Consider the following 11,603-nt stretch of genomic DNA (forward strand, 5'->3'; position numbering starts at 1 on the left):
AATATTTAACACTATATCATTATATTAATATATCGCGTATGAGAGTGTGATGAGGTCGCATTTGATAAGGTGTTAAAAGCACCTTTTCTGGAGCATGTATTAAACATTTGTAGTTTCAGTGTTGCAGACCCAAAAAGGAAGAAATAGCTTTAAAAAACACAAGAGGATCTTTGTTTTAGCTGTATGACAAACGGCCAGGGATAAAAAGAAAATATAATCTATATTCTCATCCCAACGTGATGTTGTTGAAATACTCTCTGGACATGCACTTATTGTGAAAGGAGAACAACACAGAAGTAATTTCCGCTTTAAATCTGACAACTTTGAGGTTGAAAGTTGGACGAAGTGCAGCTGCCGGACCTTCACGATGACCCAGACAAGTTTCAGGGACTGTCAGGTCAGTAATGAAGCTTAAAGCAACGCAGACGTAAATGTTTTAGCGAAGAGTTAAAGTTGTTTTTGTAGAAAAATGAAGTTGCGCGCGGATCGATGCGCGCTGCTGTGACGTTGGGATTCACGGTGTCAGCAGAAACGAAAGTGTGGAGAAAATAAAGACTAACAGTCCGTGTGGGAGAGGAGAAGGAAAAGATAAACTGACCAAGTGAAGTTTAGACTTTCAAAGCAAGAAGGTGTCATCATGTGCGTAAAAATCCAGAATTCCCTGTTAATTTTCCTTCCAGGCGTGGAAAGCTGAGGGCCTGACTCTGTCCACCAGCAGCAACGAGGCTTGCAAACTGTATGATGCCATTCTCACACAGGTAGCTCCCTGAAAAGCAAATAAACACTCACTGCCATGGATGCTGTTTTGCATAAAATGGATGCGATATCTCCGCTTTGCTCGCTTTCTAGTATGTAAAATGGAGAAATGATGAAACCTTGGGTGGAATTGAAGGAAGCATCTCCTCCATGCAGACAGCTGACCCTGACTTTGGTAAACGGCTTCATTTTTTTAACTAAAAGGCGAGTAAAAGCTCATTTTTTCATAGTGAAGTATTTACAGTAGTTAGTAGTTTTTTAATTAAGTGTCTTTTTCCATTTTCACCACTAACTGATTTTAGTCACTTCCACATTTTATTTAGATCAATTAGCTAAAATGAATTATTATGACTCATAATTTCCTGTCACATAAATAAATTAAGCCGATTACTAACATGATTTCAGTCTGCACACACAGATGTTTTCGCCCTTGTAGGTCATTGTGGAATTTTATTTTCCTTTCAGGTCATTTTCCTGCCATTCTGGACGTGTTTCTCTTTAAAGTCAACACTGGGACAAATTTTCCTGAAACATTACAGATTCTTATTCTTATTTTCTCAAATCTTTCAGTCAACTTTAGTCTTTATGAAAACTACCAGATATGTAATTCCACAAATTTTTTTAATCTTATAAATTCTAATCTGATTACATGATGTCACTGTTTTTATGATTTTTATTTTTTGTTTATTTTTGAAGATCAGTCTTAAATATAGTAAAGATTTAACCTGTCATGTTTCTATAGCAGGACTTTTTTCCTCTAAGGAACCAAAAGGGTGGTGACACTGCAAAAGACATTAACCATGCATCAGAATAAAAATAAATAAATAAAAACAGTCCCCTGCTGCCAGACATGCATTATATAAGAAATAACTTGTTTTATGTGTATAATATTTAATAAAAACAGTGACATCATGTCATCAAATTGACTTTTAAAGGGTTAAAATAATTTTAAATAAATAATTATTCATTTGGTAGTTTTGATTAGACCTGAAGTTGCTTGAAAGATTTTAGCAAAAAAAAGTGAAAAAATATTAATCTGTATTGTTTTTTTCAGCAGTTTTTAGGAGTAGACTTTTTATCCTCTAATGGCCCTAACAGGCAGTTGACTGAAAGGTTAGGTTCAGCCTTGTACAATGGATAGATTTCACACCTTTATTACCTTTAATGTCCACATGAGTAAATGCACTTGCTGCAGATTTGGTTATGTGTTGGTTCAGTCTCTTCAGAGATGTTATATAAAGCTCAGATTAGTTTACTTTATAAGTGAACCACCTCTCATTATCACAAGGTCACATCGATTTCAGCTGAAAAACATTAATATTGTGAAAACGGTGTAAATGAAGGGATTTTCTTTTTAATGGCTCTTAGGTGCTGAAGTCACGTGTATCATTATGTACACATTTGTTTATTAAAACTGACTCTGGGTAGTTAGACGGCATCAGACTAGCTACAGGACAGAAGAACTTAGCTTTCTACACAGAGGAACAGGCCTCAGGTGAGGTGGGTAAATTATGTCAAAAAGTGGTTTAAAGACAGCAAGAATACGATGGTCCTCCTTTGGTCACATACTGTGTTTTCTAGCTCTTGTTAACACCAAAAAGAGAAGTAAAGTAGTTCAAATTGTGCCTTATTTTCTATCTGGCTTCAGTCCCAGAACCTTTGCAACTTGCATGTGATTCTTTTTATGTGAATTGCTTTGTTTATTAGGAAAGTCCAAAGAGAAAACTTGTTTTTCTTACAGTTATGGGTCATGTGATCAGTACGGGGTTGGAGCTGGTAGCGACAACGAGCAGCACCCGGCTGAATGAACGTCTGGCCAGCGCTGTGAGGCGAACGGTGGAGCTCGCCAGCAGCCAGGACATCTCACCCCGAGAGAAGCTCCATGTCAGAGCAATGGAGCTCTTCTCACACGGGTAAGACCCAGAGGCCAGCGCTTCCCAAACAGGGCTCTCAAAACCACCAGTTATCAGGGATCACAGAGAGACTTGTTTCTTTGTTTTTTGTTTTTTTAAAGGAATAAAAAAAGAAATCCCTTTTTATTGTGCAGGGAGCCACTTTTTCTAGATGCACAGAACAAAAGTTCCTTCTAAGAAAAATGCTTTTATGAAGTAGGTGGAATTTCTTTAAAGATTTATACAAAGAACATATACAAACATATTCTTTGTTTGAAACGGTTTATAACTCCTTCACTGAGAAATTTCCATTAATCTAATCTTGCATGTTTCAAGGGAAGTCAGTAATAGGTCTCATTAGAGAAGGTATGAGTTTCAGTGTGTCGCTTGTTTTTACATAAAACAGAACTTTATGAATGCTGGTTATTTATTTCATTCATATCCCCCAACATGATTCAGTCACATGCCTTAGATTTAACCCAATTCAGCTTTTATATTACACTGAAGTCTCTTTTAAATCTGACTCACAGTGTGGGAAGTAATACTTGTATTTCATCTTTACGGTTTTATTTTCCCATGGTATTGTTGCAGAGACATTTTGTTTTCTTGCAGGATTCGGCCTTTCAGAGGTTTCTAATGTGCGTGGCTGTGTGCAGTAGCATCTGTGATTCCTCTGGAACGCTCACTTTGGCATCCTGTCACTCAGAATTATGCTAGTCTGTAACAATTACTCACATTTTCTTGTAGAAATTATCCAAAAGCCTGTGAGGTGTGGGAAGATATTCTGGTTGACCATCCCACGGATATGTTGGCTCTCAAATTTTCCCATGATGCCTACTTCTACATGGGAGCCCAAACGCCGATGAGGGACTCTGTGGCCAGGGTGCTTCCCCACTGGAAACCTCACATGCCTCTGTCTAGGTACGAAATAAAGCTTTTAAAACATTCATGTGTCCCTCGTGGGGCAATTCATGACCAGACAGAACAACACTATATCATTCATCAGTTAGAATGATTTGTATATTACAAAGAAAAAAAAGAGAAAAATCCTTTATTATGAGAATATTTATTGTCAGCAGATACATGTAATGTAGTGGTTTATTTATTTATTTATTTATTGCTTATTTATAGCAAATCAATGTATTGTGTATACTGCCTGGCCAAAAAAAGAAAAAAAAAAGGTCACACTCTAATATTTGGTAGGACCTCCTGTAGCAGCTTCTCTGTGTCATCGTCTCGACAAGCTTCTGAAATGTCACAAGATTTATTTCCATCCAGTGTTGCATTAATTTTTCTCCAAGATCTTGTGTCGATGATGGGACAGTCCAACCACTGTGCAAAATGATAAATGGTCTGTACTTATATAGCGCTTTTTTATCCAAAGCGCTTGACTTATACGTCACATTCACACACACTGATGGCCGAAGCTGTCATGCAAGGCGCTAACCATGACCCATCAGGTATGGACTCTGTGGTGGCCAATCCATGTGTAAAAAAATTATGTCTCCTGTTCCCTGAACCACTCTGTCACAACCCGAGCCCCATGAATCCTGACTTTGTCATCTTAGAATGTGGCTGTTTCATCAGGAAAGATGGAATAACCTGCTCATTCAGTATATTCAGGTTTCAGCTGACCTCATTCTGTAGACACATAATGTTGCTGAACCTAGACCTAAACCTAGACCTGACCAGCCGTAGCAGTTTATTCTCCCTAGCAACCTGAAGCCTTGTTCTCTGGTTAGTCTCACTGATTAGTGCTTTTCTTATGGCTACACAGCTGTTCAGTCCCTTGAGTTCCTTCACATTGTTCATGTGGAAATGTTCTTCGTTTCACTATTAAACAAAGTCCTGAGTTCTACTGCTGTTTTTCTTCCATCTGATTCCACCAAATGTTTAAGCGATCACCATCATTCAGGATGTTTTTCTGACTACATTTCTTCCTAGAAGACGATGGTTCCCGTTTTTATGATGTGTTGGACAGTTTTAACCCAGCTGTAGTATTTTCTGCATCTCCTTACATGTTTTCTCTGCTTGATGCCAATGATCTGACCCTTCTTAAACAGACTAACATCTTTTCCACGACCATGGATGTGTCTTTCCACATAGTTGTTTAAGAAAAGGGAAGCTGCTAATTGCATCAGTTGGGGTTAAATAACTTGTTGCAGCTGGAAGATGATCACCCTGCAGGAATTATCCAATAGGAGGCTCCCACCTGTTAGCTTAGTTAAATCCAGGTGGGGACTCTTTTTTTTCTTTTTGGCCAGGCTGTGAATTTATTTGTGTATACCTTCTTTTTATCTTCCTATTTAAAATGAATAGATGAGCAAACACTTTCGCCTCACTGAATTTGCAGTGAAAGGTTGTGTGTGTGTGTGTGTGTGTGTGTGTGTGTGTTTACTCTCAGCTATCTGAAGGGGCTGTATTCCTTTGGCCTCCTTGAGACTCACTTCTACGACCAGGCTCTGAAAGTGGCAATGGAGGTGAGATTCTCCTTGTTGTAATAGTTTTCTTTAGATGTTGTTATTGTAGCCGTGTACTATCTGCACCTGCATTGTTAAGTCAGTTCACCTCTGCAACTCTGACCATGTAAAGCTTAAAGAGCAGCCGTCTCTCTGGTCTCTCTAATAAGATTGGGGATATTTAAAATGAAAGATGGTTGCATAAAGTTCAGAATGAAATAACATCTGTGTTACCTTTTATTGTGCAGGGCCTCACTCTGACCCCAGACGACGCTTGGTCTGTCCACTCTGTAGCCCATGTCCATGAGATGAGGGCGGAGGTGGACAAAGGCTTGGTGTTTATGGAGAGCAGAGAAAAAGACTGGCAGGTACTACTTTTTATTGTGTCCTGGCAGTGCCTTTTTCCTCTGGATCACATCTAAGTAACACTGTAGAGATCAGAGTCACACAGTTTAGTTACAAATTGAGTAGAAAAATACCTGCAATATTTTATTTTTAATTCCAGGTATCTGACGTTCTGGCCAGTCACAACTACTGGCATTGGGCTCTTTACTTCATTGAGAAGGTAAGGATAATACAGTAATGGATTTGTTTTCAGTCAAGATGAATAGATGGCAGCAGAAGTGCTTGTGGAACTTGTATTTATCATTTCCCCCATGGCAATCTGAAACCTGGACTTAATTATTTTGTAAGATTAATTTGAGTTTGAATGAATGCAACACCATTTATCAGCTTGGCTTATCTCTTAATTCAGAGGCCTTTCTAAACCACATTATTCATGCTCACCTTCTCTTCCTCCTCTACAGGGGCAATATGAAGCTGCTCTGCAAATATATGACACTCAGGTTGGTTCATACTGAGGGTTTGCATCACAACTTTACCTGCATGCCTCTGTGAATTCCTTTAAGAATCAGACACGCTCCAAAAGCAGACGAAAAGCAAAATGTTGTGCTTGTGGGTCTTGAGGGTTAAGTGTGAACAAACAGAGGTTGAATTGCTATAAAGATGTGAGAGCCAAGGATCCGCCCACACCCATTTCAGTGTAAGCTGAAGTTTTTTTTTCTTTAAAGACACACTGAAAACAGGACACTGTTTAAATGGAGCTATTTTTATGTCCAGAACATTCACAAGAACATTTCTGGGGTCATTTAACCACCACTGTGTCTGAAATCGTTACGTCACGTTAGCTGAAATGTATAAAAATTTAAACACATCTAAGAATCCGCAAATTAAAAGTTAAACTCTTGGAAAAAATATCATTCTATGTTTTTAATGTGTTGCTCGCTTTATACATCATACAGCATTTATGATGCGTGGCTGTGTGCGGTGTTTCCACAAGGTATTCAAACGTTTGAAAGCCTCTGGATCCATGCTGGACACCGTGGATGCCTGTTCAATGCTCTGCAGATTAGAACTGGAAGGTAGGACTTGGATTAGTTTAGAAGGGGTACACAAACATTTTTAGATTCAGGATGTGTGCATGCCAATCTGTAGTAAGAAATATTTAAAATTATGCTTGATGAAAGTGATGCAACATTGTTTATATGTTGCTAATAAGCTGACGGGAAATCATAACATCTCATTTAAGACTTTGGTCTTAAAGCAAAACTGCTAATGAGGGGAGATAATCTCAGTTTTTATACCTCATTAATCTGACAGTCAAGTGCTGTGTCAGAATTTGGGATAATTAGCAGAACTTTTTACCACATTTTAATTTTTGGTTTTTAAGAGGAATTGGCATCATGACGACGATTTTTGTTGCAACATGCTACAGGTGTGTGTGTAAAGGACCGCTGGCGTGAACTGCTCCAGATTACCCAGCCTCACACTGATGATCACGTGACTTTGTTTAACGACCTCCACTTTCTTATGGCTTCTCTGGGAGCTAAAGAGACCAAAACTACTCAGCATCTGCTTCAGGGCCTCCAGGAATTAGCTAAGTAAGTTCTGCAGCATTTCCTCTCTTCACTGCACACCTCAGTCCTCTGACAGACTTATGTAAGAGCAGCAGAATCCTTATGTAAAAATGAAACGTGTCTGAGCGTAGGATGTGAGACAGAGCGAGAACTCCAAGCTGCTTTCTCTGTTGGGTAAAGGGGTCTCCCTTCTGCAGCAGATGTACCAGTAGCTGCTGCTGCACATTCAGGCTTTTTTTCTGCCTTTCCTCTCCTTTTATTTAACTTTTACACCACAGAAAAGCTCCTATTGAACATAAGTTCATAAAGTTTTTTTTCTCTTTCATGGAATAAATGTTGTGTAACCTCTTTAATGTTAATTCTGGTATGTTTTCTCTTACGCACGGCTTTACTTTGAATATCAAACGAGCTACAGACTTTTTTTAAGCTTTGTTTAAGTCCATCACTGAAATTTGCCATGCAGCTTTACTTACCTTGGTTTGGTACAGCATGATAAAATGTACTTTTCTAGTCAAAAGCAGACACTCGGAGTGATAATCCACGCTTCTCTCGCAACATTATGGGATGTTTAGCTTTACAATGACATGAATCCTACATAGATGTCTGCAGCTTTTATATCTGAGCAGAAAAATGCCTTAATATCCGTGTGAGGCTTTGGTTTTTACAGTTTTCATTGACTTCTTTTATTTTTTTTAAACCTCTCCTCAGAGAACCTGGTGACAATCAGCAGCATCAGCTGGCTGAGAGTGTCGGCATAGCGATGTGTAAGGCTATGATGGAGTATGGCCAGGGCAACTACCAGCAAGCGGTGGAGCTACTGTACCCCTTACGCTACCGCATGGTAGACATAGGTGGTAGTGATGCACAGGTAAGTTTAACAGAATGGATCACGGGGTTAAACTAAAAACAAACAGACATAAAAAGTCTAACAAAATGGAAATGAAGCTAACAGCAGCCCTCTTGTGCAGATGAAAAGCTCTCAGCCTTGAGGCTTTACTTTCTTTGGATATTATTGATCATACTGTATTGTTTTCCTGAGCAAGCAGAAGTCCCTGTTGTTGTAAAAATCTGAGCAGAAGTAAAGCAAACTGCTTCAGAGCTGCAGCCTTTAGGTCTGTGAACACACCACGTTTTTGTAGTGTGTGAGAATGCGGAGCTCAGTGCACCAAAGTATGAATAATACATCTTTGTGATGGCTGCTGATGGACTTTGTGAATTTTATGTTCTGTGTTTGAGAAGCAGTTCCCAGAGATTCTACAGTGTACATAAAGCATAACTGAAAGAGCTGGAGGTTATTGTGTTTGTAAAGGTTTGTGTTTACTAATGGTTCATTGTTTTACAGAGAGATCTGTTCAGTCAACTGCTTATTCATGCAGCCATGAAATCAGAGAGTAAGCATCACCAGAAGCTGGGAAGGTAATGTACAACTGGGATTTCAGACCAAACATAGAATGCTTCTGTCGTTTCCATTTAGAGTGCTGTGCAACTTTGCTGTCTTTGCTTTAACTGGTCAGATGGAACTTTTTGTCTTTAGACCTTTTTATGCACTTTCCATGTTAGACTTATCATGCTGAGCAAAGTTTGATTTCTTTATATTTTGTTTCCAAGGAGTCAGACTTTCTTTTAATCTTTTAAAATGGTCTTAAACAATAGTCCCCAAGGCTTTTTGAAGGTCTTCTAAAGTTTTTTTCCGGCTGTTTTTTCTCTGTTTCTGACCAGTCCGTGTAGCCGGCCACTTTCAAGGCAAAGATGTTCTTTCTTTTTTTTGTTAAGCCTCCTAACATTGACTTATGAATCATTCAATCATGGAAAATGCCTCTTCAATCAAAGGAAAGACCAGTGTTGTGTCTACACATAACAGATAACTTGGCAAACAACCAATTTAAAATTATATTTTCAGGCTTTTTGTTACTAACAGCCTGTTGCAAATGGAATTTGTTCTGGTTTTATTTCTTTATTTTTTTCATCCAGAAAAAAATGCCTGAAATAATCCATTGTGACAGGCATAAAATAGTATTTTTGCATCAACAAGGTGATTCCCAGAGAGCTATTAGCTGAAGATGTGGCATATCACAGCATGATGTGCGGCATGTGACTAAAAAATCTTGAAACTGGACAGTTGGAGGACAAACAGAAGATGTGAAAGGAAAAAAGAGAAAATCCAGCAAAGGTCTGACACGGTAGCAGAGATACATCTGGTCCTTCAGTTGAGCCATCTACTGTTGGCCTCATCAGAAATGGTCTCCATGGAAGGGTAGCTGTCAAGAAGCCATTCTTTAAGGAAGAGCAATGGGGAGGAAAGAATGAAACAAGAACTGGACTGAAAACCGGGAAGAACAAATCCTGTGGAGTAATGAATCCTCCCCAGAGCCTGATCTTCAAAATTACTGAAGCTGTGTGAGATCATTTTGACAAAGAACAGAACAAAAAGCAGCAAACTGCCAAAGAAGAGCTTCTAAATATCTCTTTATGTTTTCTTGGCAGCATATAAAGAATCAGTGGGGGGACTCAAGACATTTGCAATACTTTATAATAGACTTTTTCTACACTGTAATCTCCTCTTTAGACCATAAATGCATATTTCTGGGTGATTACTGCTGCACATCAGCTTAGAGGAATTTTCTCCACTCCCCTGTGCAGAGCATTTTCAACTTACTGATTCAAGTTTCCTCAAAGGATTTCCTCATTTCAGTTCTTTCCACAACTTTTCAGTCAAATTAAGATCAAGACTTGGACTTATTCTTGTAACTGTGCTCCTACAGCTTGTGTGTTTATCTAGTTCCCAGACAGATTTCTTTATATATTCACTTAGATCAGCTGGTTTAATTCAGATTACTCTGTTGGTGATGAACAGATGTCCTGGCTTAGTTGCTGCAGAATTGGACCAGACCATGGTACTACCACCACCATGTTTCACAGATGCCATAAGGTCCCTGCTCCTCTCTCCAAACAGGGACTTTTATTTAACCCATAAGTTAGATTTTGGACTTATCCATTAAACATTTCCAGCAGTCTACTAGCTTACCCATGTGATCTTAGCAAGCTGTAGAACGAGGGAAATGTTGCTTTTGTAGAGCAGTTGTTTCAGTCTTGGAACCCTGCCATGCACTTCACTACCAGAGCGAGTTGTCCTGATGGCACATTATCATCAGCTGATGCGAGTTATCCCTTTAGTTACTTAGAAGTTAGATCATGCTTGTTTGTGACCTTGGACTATCTACAACTTGCTCTTGGGGAGATTTAAATGTCAAACTCCTAAATGCCATGATACACTTCAGATGTGAGGATTAAGTATTGGCAGATCTTTGCACACACCTGACTTTTATTTAACCTCCTAACTCCTAGTCCCTTAGGTTTAAATGCTTCTACTACACACATATGTCATATGGCATTTTCAGTTTGTCTGCTTTTTATGACTTTTTAAAGATATAAAGAAATGTGGAAAGGCTTGTAGATTACCAAGATCTGGCATTATTTAAGGGCTGGATTTCATCATGAAATTGTGAAGTTGCTGTTAGGATGGCTGTCCACTCCACTTTTCTCTATTTGTCTTTCTTTGTAGGTACAAAGGAATAGCTGTTTTTTTTTTTTTTTTTCTCACTATGAAGCCGACATCCTCCATCTGTACACCATGTTATACTTTCAGTATTGATTGGTTTAGCCCCTCAGCTTGTTGTCTCTTTGAATCTGTACTGATCGCTGTGCACTGTCCTCTGTGTTGTGCTAAATTTCCCTAGATGTCTTCTGGTGGAGCGCGATGCCATGAGACCCAACTCGCCTCTGACCCAGCGCCTGATGCACAAAGCTCTGGCTCTTCATGACTAGAGTGATTGCAAGGTGTGCGAGCAGTTTCTGTATGAAAACATCAAAGCATCATTGTGATCTGATGTTCTGCTGTTGTGCTTTAGGAGACTTCCAGCGAACTTGATTCTGTTGAACTATACAGCTCTTTTCTTGGCTTTGTGGCCTTTTGAATATGAAATCCTAAAATGTGCAATTGTTTCTTAATAAATAATCTAGTAAAAAATATGAAAATATATAAATGAAGTTTTATATTGTAAGATTCCTCTTTTTAATTGTTGTTTATGCTTCAATAATGTCATGTTATCACTGCCTTGTCAATATTTTGTAAATCACCGATGTGTATGAAGCTTACATTAACTGTAAAAATGTTGGGAAATAAATAAAAGAAGCGCCATTAACTGGTGTAACAGGCTGCAAAGTAGCTTTAGAAAGTGGTTGTGTTGTTCTGTATGGCTGGAATAAGAAATAGTTCAGTGTAGTCGCTGATGGGAAGTGAAACTAGCTGCTTGAACCATGTTGTTTTTCCAAGTAAGCACAAAATGGTGAGGAAGTACTAACTACATTTACTAACTAGAAGTACATACAGTCGATCAGTGAGTTGAATTACGTGTTTTTGTTTCTCAAGTCTTTTATGACTTGAGGAGTGCAGAACTTTGTGACTGTGTAAACAGTGTTTTAATGTCAATGTATTTTCTATGTGCAACAATGTGTTTGAAAGCATGTTAAATAAAGAATAGATTGGAGTTTTTTGACTATGGTGAATGTGTTGGCTATAT

At 38.7% G+C, this 11,603-nt stretch overlaps 1 protein-coding gene across 2 annotated transcripts; it reads left to right on the forward strand.

Moving 5' to 3' along the window:
- Nucleotides 1–295: 295 nt before the first annotated feature.
- ttc38 (tetratricopeptide repeat domain 38) lies at nt 296–11,560 on the forward strand. 2 transcript variants are annotated; one of them, XM_041997336.1, is made up of 14 exons: nt 296–397; nt 681–758; nt 850–931; nt 2,498–2,669; nt 3,396–3,569; nt 5,053–5,128; nt 5,356–5,475; nt 5,613–5,672; nt 5,914–5,952; nt 6,447–6,528; nt 6,882–7,047; nt 7,732–7,891; nt 8,366–8,439; nt 10,761–11,560. In XM_041997336.1, exons 1-14 carry the CDS (start codon nt 368–370, stop codon nt 10,846–10,848), a joined length of 1,401 nt encoding a protein of 466 aa, XP_041853270.1. In that variant the 5' UTR covers nt 296–367; the 3' UTR covers nt 10,849–11,560. The 2 variants fall into 2 exon arrangements, with proteins under 2 accessions (XP_041853270.1, XP_041853271.1); XM_041997337.1 differs by lacking the exons at nt 296–397; nt 681–758 and having other exon boundaries at nt 850–960.
- The last annotated feature ends 43 nt before the right edge of the window (nt 11,561–11,603 follow it).

The sequence above is a fragment of the Melanotaenia boesemani genome, chromosome 10 (genome assembly GCF_017639745.1).
Source record: "Melanotaenia boesemani isolate fMelBoe1 chromosome 10, fMelBoe1.pri, whole genome shotgun sequence".
Taxonomy (NCBI): Eukaryota; Metazoa; Chordata; class Actinopteri; order Atheriniformes; family Melanotaeniidae; genus Melanotaenia; species Melanotaenia boesemani.

Coding starts and splice junctions, on each gene's coding strand:
- ttc38 (XM_041997336.1), top strand. CDS start 368: ATGACCCAGACAAGTTTCAGGGACTGTCAG. Junction 6,529..6,881: donor CTGCAGATTAGAACTGGAAG/GTAGGACTTGGA, acceptor AACATGCTACAG/GTGTGTGTGTAAAGGACCGC. Junction 8,440..10,760: donor CATCACCAGAAGCTGGGAAG/GTAATGTACAAC, acceptor AAATTTCCCTAG/ATGTCTTCTGGTGGAGCGCG.